At 37.1% G+C, this 13,737-nt stretch overlaps 1 protein-coding gene and 1 long non-coding RNA gene across 2 annotated transcripts in view; one reads left to right on the top strand and one right to left on the bottom strand.

The window, feature by feature from the left end:
* The window catches only part of LOC103152580 (plexin-C1-like), a 13,319-nt gene extending 2,548 nt beyond the window's left edge, over positions 1-10,771 (bottom strand). Inside the window, exons 1-13 of the mRNA XM_016661194.1 lie at positions 9,478-10,771; positions 7,821-7,946; positions 7,301-7,435; positions 7,122-7,222; positions 6,948-7,053; positions 6,708-6,870; positions 6,530-6,632; positions 6,090-6,165; positions 5,851-5,892; positions 3,093-3,226; positions 959-1,138; positions 322-430; positions 73-249 (exon numbers count right to left, since the gene is read on the bottom strand). Of these exons, the coding sequence (XP_016516680.1) occupies positions 73-249; positions 322-430; positions 959-1,138; positions 3,093-3,226; positions 5,851-5,892; positions 6,090-6,165; positions 6,530-6,632; positions 6,708-6,870; positions 6,948-7,053; positions 7,122-7,222; positions 7,301-7,435; positions 7,821-7,946; positions 9,478-10,467 (2,442 nt within the window). The 5' untranslated portion in view covers positions 10,468-10,771. The remainder of the gene's footprint in view (positions 1-72; positions 250-321; positions 431-958; positions 1,139-3,092; positions 3,227-5,850; positions 5,893-6,089; positions 6,166-6,529; positions 6,633-6,707; positions 6,871-6,947; positions 7,054-7,121; positions 7,223-7,300; positions 7,436-7,820; positions 7,947-9,477) is intronic.
* Positions 1,349-12,700, top strand: LOC107833059 (uncharacterized). Its single transcript, XR_001658766.1, has 4 exons — positions 1,349-1,360; positions 2,359-2,360; positions 7,958-7,965; positions 12,624-12,700. It is a non-coding gene; the product is annotated as an uncharacterized LOC107833059 (long non-coding RNA).
* The last annotated feature ends 1,037 nt before the right edge of the window (positions 12,701-13,737 follow it).

Raw genomic sequence — 13,737 nt, 5'->3', positions numbered from 1 at the left:
CAAAACCAGTTTCCCCTTCAATAATAACATCAACATGTCTGAGTGAACAAATGTGGACAGAACCTGCCGAACCTGAATAGCGATGCGGACATCTTTCCCCTCCTTCACTGCTGTGAAGCTGGTAAACTCTGGGTCAGGATAGTAAGTTATTTCCTTAGCGCACTCCAATGTTTTATTGGCTACTTTCAGAAACACGTTGCTGCTGGACACCGGAGGGTTTTTGGCTGCAGGTGTTTTATAGACGAGAGTCTGTTGAAATAGAAACGTAGCACCATGTAGTTCACTGTATGCTGATAACAGAGTTTCTGTCTGCAGAGTTACCTGATTGCTGCTGCTCATCAGAGGCATGACTTCCTGCAGGGTGGGGCTGTGTGTGATCCCCTCCACCAAATTCAGGTGAGTCCCAGAAATAGTGACCTTCCTGCCCCCACTGGAGGACACAGATCAGTTTTTTAACAGCACAGTACATGTGATTCTTCTAACTGTAGATTTTAATTCACATTCAGTGGTTTGAAAAAGTATTTAATACTTTATCCATTTATTCCGTTTCTGCTTTTGTCACATTTAAATTGTTCAGGTTTTCAAACATGTCATCAGATATCACCTAAATAAAAACCAAATGCAGTTTTCAGATGATTAGTTTATTTTAAAAAAAATTTCAAACCGACCTGCCTATATGGAAGGAGTTAATTATGATTTAAACCCAATAACTGGTTGTATTACAATTAGCTGCTGATTTTTTTCACTCCCATTTGCAGAATTATTTTAATTCAGCTTCATTGCTAGATTTTGAAGCATGAACAACCAACACCACACCACATTTTTGAATATGTCTCTGAATAAAACTTAATTGGCTTCAGACATCACTGTTTTATTGACTAAGGTAAATACACTGGAGCTTAATGTCACAGACTGGTTCCATATACGCTCAATATTTTTAGCAAAAACATTGAAATACCTTCTCCAGCTGCTGCTTGGTGTAATATCAGTGCAGATTGGTGAAGACTGATAGGTGATGGTGAATTTGCCGTGGCAACTTCCATCTGGAAGGAGAACACAGACTTTGACCAGGCCTTTAGTTTCTGTGCTGGGAATGTGGAAGGTCAGACTGGAGCCGTTGTTGCTTAACACAGGAGATCTGAGAACACAGAGAGAGAACAAATGCATCACAAAAACCCATAAAACTGACAAAGTAGAATCATGGTTCTCAGCAATATCAGACATATGTTGAAAATATGTATTTTTAATCATTTATACATAATATTTGGGAAGTTTTGCACATTAGAATGAAAGAATGAACGTTTCAAGAACCAATAGGAAAACACCTGTGTTTGAAAACGTTCAATCTAATGGATGCTGAGTAAGAAAGAGGTGAAAATTCCGTAAAATAAATATCAGATAAAATGTGCAAATAAGACTGGAATAAAATGTATGTTTTCTATATATCGCTTTCATGCATAGGTAAGGTAATTTTAATTACATAGCACATTTTCAGCAACAAGGCAATTCAAAGTGCTTTACATGAATTAAAAGGAAATACAAACAAAATAACAAACCAAAGGAAAGAAAGAAAGAAGAAAAACAAAAAAGAGGAAAGGACACATTAGGGCAAATCGCAACATTCAGACAAAACAAAGGGCAAAACAGAGACTTGAGTGAAGGCGGTGATGTCAAAGGGCCATGAAACCAGTTTGCTGACCCTTCTGGCAAAGTCCGATAGAGGTGTTGTTTATCGGGGAATGATGTCCTTGGGAGCGCTCAGCTCCACAGCTCCATGAATACAGGAGGGGGTTGAGGTGGGAAAGAGCGTTATGTTTACATATCTTCAAGGAGATTAGAAATATGCAGCCCTTCCAAGGTGACACGGGGAAAGCCAATTCAGAAACACAATGACTTAGGTCGGGGAGATTATAAATTTCAATCTTCCCTAAAGTCTCTCCGATACATCTCAGTTCCCAATTGTCCAAATTAGTTTGGTCGTTCCACTGAACCGAAACTAGCAACTTCTCCAAGATCAATTCCAACTCGTTTGTGAGTTTTAGAGTCCTCGTCTCTGTCCAACAGTCCGAGTGTTCACTAGTTAGGCCAAATCCGTCACTAATTTGTCGATAATCTAGGAATCCACAAGCTCCAGTCCTGTTATAATGAATAAATCCAGGGTGAATCTGAATTTGATCAACTGCATTGAGAGATCAGTTGACCAGATCCATAATTTGTAGATTTGGGTGATGTGCAAAGAAATGTTCCAAAAATATAGAAAAGACAGGACAAAAACAGAGCAAACAGGGCAGGCATGGGCAGGGAGGGAACAGAGGAAAAAAGTGTCCGCCTTCATCGAGAGCAAGAGAGAAAGCATAGTGGTCACTACAGTGGACAGCTGTCTAAAAGCCATTTTCTTGTGCTTCTTGTGGATTTTTATGTTACAAATGCACACAGACCACTAAAGTGGACACTAATGTATCATAAAATACACTAACAACTACTGGTCATCAACTCCAAATGCAATAAATTATTTTTGTTAAATCCAATATGGCGGACAGACAAAAAAGTATGCCAACCGACCCTGATCCACCTTCTACTGTAGACGACTCTTGCAGGTAAAAAAGAAAATATTGTGACATCAGATGACCCCTAAAGAACAATACTACTGATTTATTTTTCAATAACAACTTTATATTTGGAGAAAATTACAAATGATCACCTGAAAAAAAATAAATATTTTTTTTTACATTTTTGTCCTACCTTTTTTCATGCCTTAAGAAAATCAAAAAAAAATTGGAAAAAAATCCTGACACAAAGGATCATAATTCATGCATGAAAGGGATATAAAACCATTAAAATTGTGAATTGCTAAATATGCTAAATAACACTAATCTGCTTTAAAAGCATTGAGTTTTAAATTGAGAATTTCTAAGGTTTGGTCTGTTAGTTATATTCTACGTACAACTGTATATGAAATCTATATATTATACACATTTAGTTTAGTAGTAAAATCCAAAGATCTCTTGGCTCACATACTTTAGAAGAATTGTACATTAATTGGCGGGACATAATGTTTCCACATGACTGCAGTAAAAAATAAAACGACTCACTCCTTTGGGTCACAGTCCAGGTCAGCTTTAATCCTGACTCTGGTCACATCTCTGAGGTTACGTCCCGACAGCACAGCCTGATTTCTGCCATAGAAAGACACAACACTGGGAGAGACGGAGGAGATCTCTGGTTCCTGAAGGAGCAGAAAATACAAATGTTTCACATTACCAAAGAGTTATACTGAAAATGTATGAGGTGTCAGATCGACTAATAATGTGACTCACAAAAACGTTGCTCCCAAATGGCTTGATTTTTGCACAAATGTCCTAAAGAAAGAAAGAAAGGAAGAAAGAAAGAAAGAAAGAAAGAAAGAAAGAAAGAAAGAAAGAAAGAAAGAAAGAAAGAAAGGAAGGAAGGAAGATCATCAGATCATTTTATGAAGCTGTTCCAGTCGACATTAGTTCAGTTTAACACAGAAACTGTTAAAGATACAATAGAGGTTAATGTAATTATGTAATTAAGAAATCTAATTATGTCTATCATGCACTATCTGAGAAGAAATTTCTCTAAATTTCATCTAAAAACATAAAATATTTCATGATTACGTCGCTGACTGCATCAGAGGCCCAGGAGCAGCTGTTCTGTCTCCATCCACATCCTGCTCTGATGCACCGCTGACACCTGGACANGTCCGATTACATTTAGAACTGGGCTCATGGTGCTTCACTTCCTCCTCAGGAGTTTCATCAGCTGCAATACTGCCTGACATATTAATAAGTATGTCAAACAATAAAAAGCTAAAAAAAAACATTTAGCTGTTCAGATGTAGAAAATATTCCATGAATGTTCAACTCATGTTTTTAGCAATTCAAATTGAGAATTACTAAAAACACCAATGCTTATGGTATTGTTATTCTTATTTTTATTTTCACAACAAAGTATCCCATTATGTTTCTGAAACTGTAGAGTAACACTAATGGATTCAGAGTCATTGCATTTAAAAGGGAAGTAATGTTGAAGTGAAATGGGTTGTTCAGGAAGTGTCAGTTTTCACATGTAGTAGTTACTACAACAGTTGCTTCAACAAGTTTCTGTAAACTACACCAGTTACAAAGGAGTGGGGGTCAAACCAAACTAATTGGGGGTCTTTGGCTTTTATTGTCCTTTTTGAAAAAAGGAACAAGTTGGGAATGAAAGTGGAAGTCGGGTAATACACGTCTGTTTGTTCAAAAACCTTATCAGATGGGTTTAACTGTTCACATTTTCAGATGACCACTGATTATTTAGTTGATTCAGATGAAATCTATTTATTCCCTTGATGATCAGCAAAAATAAGATCCAAATGGAAAGGAAATGTCAGCACATTGCAAAAACACAACATCCTACCAAACATTTCTGTATATTTACGACACTTGAAATGAGACACAAGCAACGTAAAAGTAACTTTTCAGCAAAATCTGTAAGCTTGTTTTAAGTCAATAATTCTTGAATGTAGATAAAAAGTTCTTGTTCCACTGGTAGATTTTAAACCTCTGAACACCTGACTCACTATAAAGTCACAGTGTCAGCTAAACATCAGGTCAGCTGAGAACTTGATTCAACAAACATCAAGTTTGTCAGGAGTCAAATGATGAAGAACAAAATTCATCAAGAACACATAAACTAAGACTGTGTTATAGATTGGTTTTAGAGGGTACATGTGATTTATAAAGTTTAAGGAGGTTCAACAAAAAAAAATCAGGATGTGTGAAGTTTATCCTGGCCTACAGATCAACTTTTGGTTTAATAAATAAATTAATATTATATCAGTGCATGGAAATTGTTAATCTATATTTTTTACAAAAAAAATATAGATTAACTATAAACACGTTTAAATACCTTCTCCAGCTGCTGCTTGGTGTAATATCAGTGCAGATTGGTGATGAGAGGTAAGTAACTGTGAAGTTGCCGTGGCAACTTCCATCTGGGAGGAGAACACACACTTCGGTCAGGCCTTTAGCTTCTGTGCTGGGAATGTGGAAGGTCAGACTGGAGCCGTTTTTGCTTAACACAGGAGATCTGACCAGAGAGCACAGAGAGAGAGAAACTGAAAACTATAAACTAATATCAAATGTATCACAAGTTAAATCACGTTTATTTATGTAGCACACTTCAGCAACAAGGCAGCTCATAATTCTTTACACCAATAAACATGATGCAGTAACCAGTTATGAAAGAAGTAATAAATATGTGAGCTGTAAGCAAATTCACTCTGAAAACCGACTGCAAGATGCTAAAAAAATATCCTAGAACAGGAAGGTCACCACAGGGCCCACAGGCTCCTGCTGCTGTTCATGTGAAGGTGCATGTCTGACCAATCAGACAGAGGCAGGCTGCACATGTAACTTTTTCTGCCACATAACGTAAGAGTTGCTATTAGAGAGGAAGGTTACTGAACCCTCGTCTCAGACAGAAAACACACTTTTAAGTCATTCAATGTTTTCTCTGTAATTTAATAACTTTCTTTACCCTAAAAAAATGAGTGAACATGTATTTTAAAGGACACATAATGTTTCCACATGACTGTAGTACAGAATAAAATGACTCACTCCTTTGGGTCACAGTCCAGGTCAGCTTTAATCCTGACTCTGGTCACATCTCTGAGGTTACGACCCGACAGCACAGCCTGATTTCTGCCATAGAAAGACACAACACTGGGAGAGACGGAGAAGATCTCTGGTTTCTGAAGGAGCAGAAAATACAAATGTTTCACATTACCAAAGAGTTATACTGAAAATGTATGAGGTGAGTGTCAGATGAACAAAAAATGTGACTCACAGAAAAGTTCCTCCCAAACTGCCCAATGTTCGCACAAATGTCCTGCAGAAGGAAAGAGATTATATTTATTAGATCATTTTATGAAGCTGTTCCAGTTGACATCAGTTCTGTTTAACACAGAAGCTGTTAAAAATATAATAGAAATTCATGTTAAAGAAGAGTAATTATGTCTATAATGCACAATCAGAGAAGAAATTTCTCTAAATTTCATCTAAAAACATAAAATATTTCATGATTACGTCGCTGACTGCATCAGAGGCCCAGGAGCAGCTGTTCTGTCTCCATCCACATCCTGCTCTGATGCACCGCTGACACCTGGACAGAAAACAGGCCAGTTTGACCTCAGCTTTACTCAAACATTATGATACATGATACAGATTCATTTAGAAACAACAAGCTCAGTGATGACATCATTCATGTTAATGAAACATTGAGCAGAATGAAGCTTCTCAGGATTCAACATTAATCTTTTCCTTTCAGCTACAAAAGGAAACAGATGATTTTACCAGCATGTAATCAGTCAGATTTAAATATCAGCTACAATATTTGTATTATTCAGATTTAATGCAGAGTAGACCTCCATGTTGTTATGAAAACACTGGAGTTAATTTATACTGTTAGACTTTATGATGATATCAGCTGTTATTAAATCTGTATTCTAAAACATAAATGAACTTACAGGTGAAAACTTGGTTGCCCCTGGATACTGTAACAGTTGATCATCTTTATTTGTTCTGACAGAGATGTGTCTCCAAGTCTGATCGTCACGGTAACATCAAGATCTGAAAATCAAAGATAAAGTATGGAACATTAACAGCTGAAACAAAATGTTTAAAGACTTCCTGACCATCACTGACCATCAGCAGGTAAGGGGTCATTGAGAATGCAGGTGCATTGTGGGTACTGTGGTTTTGGTCCTTGTTTTTTACAAAGCTGGGTGGAGGTTGTAGCAAAATTACAGGTGAAGTTAGATTGAGTCTTCTTCTCCATAGTCAGGTGTGATTGGATGATTATTTTTATCTGAGAAAAGAACAAATATAAAATTATTATAATAATAGTTCCAGATGAAAACAGTCATAAATATATTAATAACTCACCTCTCCTGTGGAGTCCTTCAGAAATCTGTGAGAAACTATTTCCTGCTTGGATTCATCAGGGATGGACAGCCTCTCTGAACCTCTGCAGTCGTCTTTGAATGAGCAGCTGAAAAATGTAAATGTGTCATCATAGAGTTGAGATGAAGGATGGAGCTGAGATGAAGTTTCTCTGACCTTTTCTCAGAGACACACCAGACACAGAATGGATCCTGGGCAGAAAGACAATCCTTCACATTTTGGTAAGTTCTGCAGTTTGACACTGGAACATGTTGAACCTGGAGCAGAACACCATGTTTCAGAAACACATCAACAGGCAGGGTAAGTGAACGCCACATGAAGAAGCTCCAATCTACCTGGTTTTTAAACGGCACATAGAGATGTTTGTGATCCACTGGATCCAGTTGGAGTTTTGGAAACACTTTGTTGTCTCCACTGGTTCTGAGGAGGATCTGTGGACAGGAGGGCTGGTACTTCCTGTCCACAGAAAGCTGATGACAACAACAATAGTGTAGGTTAGAGATAGAGGATGTATTTAAGAAACAGGGTTGGATGGAATTCCTATGCAAAAAGCCAAAAGAAATCTGACATTTGCATATTCTATTTTAATTTTGAATCATCTCTTTCTGAGGCTGTATAACAATTAGCATAATAACAATTTTCAAATTTGAAAGACGCTCTTAAAGAACAAAGAGCCTGTTGGATTGTGTTTTTATTTAAATAACATCCCAGGTCCTCTGTGGGGTTTGTCCAGGTTAAACCCTGTCATCTTCACAGTGACATAGTTATGGTGTTCATAAATGATTCATAAAATTCTGTTTGCTACTTGTTTTGCTAAAACAGTTTTTTTCCTCCAGTTGTTAGTTTCCCACCCACCTTGATGAGCTGTCCATCTGCTGTTCCAATGAAGAAAACCATCCAGTTGTTCAGCCTGACAGCCAGAACAGAACTCATGAAGTTCTGCTTCAAAAGCACAACCTTTGGTTTCAGGAGCCGAACTGACTGAGGAACAGAGAGAATCGTTTCAACATTTTGTCTTGTTCTTTGAATTGTAAACTTAGGGAAGATTTATACAGAGGGTTTGGGACAGATTCTAATAAGCTGGCTTTGAATGACTATATTTTATATCTAAAATGACACTCAGAAAACTAAACAAACACAAACATGTAGACACTGCCAAAGTTCATAAAGATGGTAAAGTTAAAATTTTTTGAAAATGGTTTAATTTAAGGTAAAAACTGAACACAATAACAGTTTATTTAAAATTATTCAAAAGTGAAAAAGAAATGCACTGATCCATGAAGCCATACCAACCTTTACATTATAAATATAAATTACCCAACCTTTCCACTTATTGAACATTCTCTGTCTTATTTGAATCATGCAAAACTCTGCTGAAGATTCTCATCCAGGACTCAGTAAAACAAGACATGAAACATCAACACTGAAAGTAGTTTATGTTTAATACAGNTTTGGAAACACTTTGTTGTCTCCACTGGTTCTGAGGAGGATCTGTGGACAGGAGGGCTGGTACTTCCTGTCCACAGAAAGCTGATGACAACAACAATAGTGTAGGTTAGAGATAGAGGATGTATTTAAGAAACAGGGTTGGATGGAATTCCTATGCAAAAAGCCAAAAGAAATCTGACATTTGCATATCCTATTTTAATTTTGAATCATCTCTTTCTGAGGCTGTATAACAATTAGCATAATAACAATTTTCAAATTTGAAAGACGCTCTTAAAGAACAAAGAGCCTGTTGGATTGTGTTTTTATTTAAATAACATCCCAGGTCCTCTGTGGGGTTTGTCCAGGTTAAACCCTGTCATCTTCACAGTGACATAGTTATGGTGTTCATAAATGATTCATAAAATTCTGTTTGCTACTTGTTTGCAAATTTTTTTCCTCTCAGTTGTTAGTTTCCTACCCACCTTGATGAGCTGTCCATCTGCTGTTCCAATGAAGAAAACCATCCAGTTGTTCAGCCTGACAGCCAGAACAGAACTCATGAAGTTCTGCTTCAAAAGCACAACCTTTGGGTTCAGGAGCCGAACTGACTGAGGAACAGAGAGAATCGTTTCAACATTTTGTCTTGTTCTTTGAATTGTAAACTTAGGGAAGATTTATACAGAGGGTTTGGGACAGATTCTAATAAGCTGGCTTTGAATGACTATATTTTATATCTAAAATGACACTCAGAAAACTAAACAAACACAAACATGTAGACACTGCCAAAGTTCATAAAGATGGTAAAGTTAAAATTTTTTGAAAATGGTTTAATTTAAGGTAAAAACTGAACACAATAACAGTTTATTTAAAATTATTCAAAAGTGAAAAAGAAATGCACTGATCCATGAAGCCATACCAACCTTTACATTATAAATATAAATTACCCAACCTTTCCACTTATTGAACATTCTCTGTCTTATTTGAATCATGCAAAACTCTGCTGAAGATTCTCATCCAGGACTCAGTAAAACAAGACATGAAACATCAACACTGAAAGTAGTTTATGTTTAATACAGTGACTTACTGGGTTGTTTGGCTTGTTCACTGATGTATAAAAGTCTGGATCTTTGTTTGTCTCCCTGCTGAGATCAGGACTGATGTCAAACAGCAGCAGCTCAGTGTTTTCTCCTCCTTCATCCACACTGAACACTCCACTCCACAGGACCTGCTGACCACCTGGGACGACCGAGGAGGCCAGCAGTCTGCTGCCTTCACCTCCAGAGGAACTGAGAGTCGCTCCACGAAGAGACTTCAGAGTGTGAGTTTTGTTGGTTTCAGCCTGAAGCCAGATGAGACGGACTTTGTTGGTTTCACCTCCTGATGCCACGTTGGAGAACAGATACACTGTTGAGTTGATCTGGAATCCGTCCACAAAATCTACATCAGCTTCAGTTTGGATCCCAGGTTTATCACCTGACTGACCAGACCAGGAAAATATTTCCCCATGCTGTTTTTGATTTGTGTTGTGAAGGTTGATAGTCTTTAAATCAGTGCTACACTCTGTCATGTCTCTATGGTTCTTTATCGCTGTCAGAATGTAAGTCTCAGTCTGACCTGAATTCTTCTTCACATCCACCAGAAAGCTGACAGACCCACTGCTGCTCCTCCGAGGTCCCACCTGGATGGATTCACTGTAAACCAGCTTATTGATGTTCTTCAGGTCCAGAACTTCACAGAAACCACAGAGTTTGTTTCCAGTCACACCACAGCTGATCAATGTGTCATTCTTAACAAATGGTAATAAAACATTAACTCTGAAAGTTGTGTTCCAGGCCTTCTTCATGGGGTCTCTGTAAAACTCCTCTTTGTCCGGTTTGTCCCCTCTCTTTAAGATCCCTCTCTGGGTCAGGCTGTAGATCAGAGTCAGGTCATGGCTCAGCTGGTAAAGATTCTCCTCTGTAGCGATGTAAACAGAGCTGTTACCCACAGCGAGCTGACGGAGGTCCTCTTTAAAGTTGAAACCTCTTACAGGTTCTCCCCAGATGGAGCAAAGCAGACCGAGCAGAAAGATCATCTTGTACCAAAGGAGGCAGCTCTGACTGAGACAGTGAGACACTGATGGACTGTAGACACTGTGGTCTCTGTGTCGACAGAGATGTGGCTAAAAGCGCTACGTCTTTGCTGAAAGATGTGCTGAGAGAGGAAGGAAATGAGCGCACACCACAATTTTAGATATTAACTCGCTTTTAAAGTGATTCAAAATGGATACACAACTGTGTTTTCATACGATTACATTTGTGTCTTTAAGTCAAGAGCGTCAAGAAAACAAAACATGGACATCTGTGCACAAACGCAAATGTGTAGTCATCTTCAAGTCATATCAAGTACATCAACTTAAAAAACTTTGTTTATAACATTCATTTGTCTTTATTATTTTCTTTTTCCATTAAGCAGTTCTAATGTATAACCTTTGAGTCTGTCTCTGAAAATGTAGAGCCAAGACAAAGTTCCTCTGAACTGGTTTCAGGCTCAAAAAACAAACGTAAATCAGATGTTAATGTTTGGAGAAACACTTGGAAAGAGTCTAAGTAAATCTGACATATTATTTTTCATCACTGTGGCATTTAGCAAACAGAATATTTTTTTGTTTACTTAGAAGTAAAGAAACTTAGACTTGTTTGTTAGTTAATTAAGATGCACTATAATTCTAACAAAAAATGTCAAAATTTAACCCCTACTCTGTTTTTCTCAGGATAAACTGACATAGACAATAGCAAAAAGATTGCACACTTTTAAACCAGTTTTTATTATTATTATTATTATTAGACAATTTATTTTTTAGCCATGATATAAACAATGAAAGAGTTCATAGCACAATTTGGGATAAAATATCCCAGTTTAATTTTCCTCTTTTTTCATTAAAGCCTTTGTATATTTTTTATAAACATTTTATAATAGCTCTACTATCTTTGACTCATAATAGCATATGTACCAACCTTAATTATGATTTAGTGACACAAATTGTCTCCTTTTGTCTCTCGATGAAGAAAATCAATATTTTCTGTATCTGTACGATGGGTTTATTTATACTGAAGTACCAAGATGTGACTTTCATGTTGTAACAGTTGATTTTAGGTATTCCTCCTATCAAATTTCAGAGTAGCTTCCCAGATTAGACACAAGGTGGCAGACTATGAAAGCATTGTTTGTAATTCAGCTGCAGATACTACTTCACAAAAGATTTACAATAGATTGTGGTCAATATCAAGCATTGCAACTCTGTACAAGTGCAATTAGGTCAACTCCAACAGCATCATTATTGGTAGAAATGGGAGAAATGTCACTTAAAATTAGAGAACAATGAACATTAAATTATTGGGTTAATTTAAGAGGTCATAGATTGGATCATCCAGCCCAAGAAAAGGAGAAATGGGAATAAGGAGTTAATTTTAAATTCACACATGGTACAAAATTATATAACTATTGCAAGTATGTTCAAATTTTCTCAGATGTGTCCAAAAATGTATCAAATAGGGACCAATGAGATCAATAATTTATTCAGATTCCTGCTCGTCATTAGTCAGTTTAAAATGCAGACATTCAGAAATCAGGTCAGATATTTTTCATAGAAATTCAACAAATACATACAAAATACATATAATGTTTTTAATAATTAACTCTTTATGTACGCCAGCTCTCTATGGTGTTGAAGGAAACAAAATGCCAGAAATAGCTGCAAAGGAGGCTGCTAGAAACTCATCAGCGGATTTATTTGTTAATTTTAGTAGAACAGAAATGAAAATATTAATTAAGCAGAAAATTAAAGAAAAATGGCAAAAGCAATGGGAGACAGAAAAGAAAGGGACATTGGTTTTATAGCATCCAAAAGACGACTGGAGAAATGAGAAACACAGAGAGGCCGAGGAGAGAGGAGACAATTATTTGTCGTATTAGATTTGGGGCCCACTGGACTAAATAACACTCTGCTTATTTTAGGGAAACATTGCCAAGGTAAATGTGACTATTGTGGAGTTGATGAGACAATAGATGATGTTATGTTATTCTGTCAAAAGTATGTGGAAGAAAGACAAGTTGATTCAAAAATTAAATAGATTTAAAGTTACATTAGACTTGGTTGATTTACTTAGAAATAATTCAAAAATAACATTTATCAGATAATATTTTGTTATGTTAAATTAATGCAGAATTTGGTAGAATTTAATACTTGAGTGACATTCTGGTCCACACTCCATACTAGTTGGTGGCGGTAATGCACCGTTTTTTGTTGTTTGCCAACTGTCAATAAATATAGAAGAAGAAGATCTTCCACCCATAGACATAATATAAGAAATATCCTTATATTATGTCTATGCTTCCACCTATTGGCAATAGCACCACTATTGCTCTGTACGGAGCCCTCCAGGGAACGCAAAAGAAAAAAAATTCCCCATGTCCCCTGGGGGGCTCCGTAGCTCTGAAAATCAACTCACACGTTGAGGTGTCCTTTTTTTGTGGAGCGTCTCTCTCTTTGGTGGAAGTGAAGGTATGAGGGAATTTTAACTGGGAATTGTGCTCTTGACTTATGGCAGTAAAATTCCCCCATGAAGGCCGCAGATTCCTTGCGTTGACTTTGTTACTGCCTTCATTAACGAAGGCAGTTTTCTTCTGAATTTAGTTTTTTCAGATGTGTGATTGATGTTCCGACTATGTATGCTAGGTTAGCTGGGGCAAGAAAAAGAAAAAAAAACAGAAGACAACTGTTCCATGTGAAAACCGTAAGTGTGGGCCCAGCTTGGCTTTTCTTCTACAATTTGTTACAACATTGGATTAATATCCCATGGAAAACAACTGTTCCTCATGAAAACCTTGCATTCCAATAAAATTGCTGCTATGTTAGCATTTCTACGACATTTCGGAGGACAGCGCCGAAAGTCTAATAGAGGTCAATTTTGAGTCCGGAAACGTCCTCCCGGAGGACGTCCGCCGGACGTCTTTTGGAGTTTCATTTGGACTTAGATCAAACGTAATCAGCGGACGTTCAAGACAACGTTCACCTGACGTGCTCCAAACATTCAATACTAGCTGGGTAAAAACTGCGTTATAAGAAGATAAAAGGAATTCCTCAGCACATGCTGAGAGTTAGCCTAATTAAAAAAAAATTCTTTATGAGACAATTATCTTCATATGACAGATAAAAAGAGCTATGCACTAACATGGGTTTGCTGAATTCGTAGGTAAGCAACCTATTTGGTATGTAAACAATATTGGGGGGTTTTTTTCCTCTCTTTTTTCCCTTCTTTTTAAGTTTGGTTAGACAGCAAACTTAAAAACTTAACCTACCTTA

The sequence above is a fragment of the Poecilia formosa genome, unplaced genomic scaffold (genome assembly GCF_000485575.1).
Source record: "Poecilia formosa unplaced genomic scaffold, Poecilia_formosa-5.1.2 Scaffold318, whole genome shotgun sequence".
NCBI classification, from domain to species: Eukaryota; Metazoa; Chordata; class Actinopteri; order Cyprinodontiformes; family Poeciliidae; genus Poecilia; species Poecilia formosa.
This window is presented reverse-complemented; position numbering and strand designations above follow the sequence as displayed.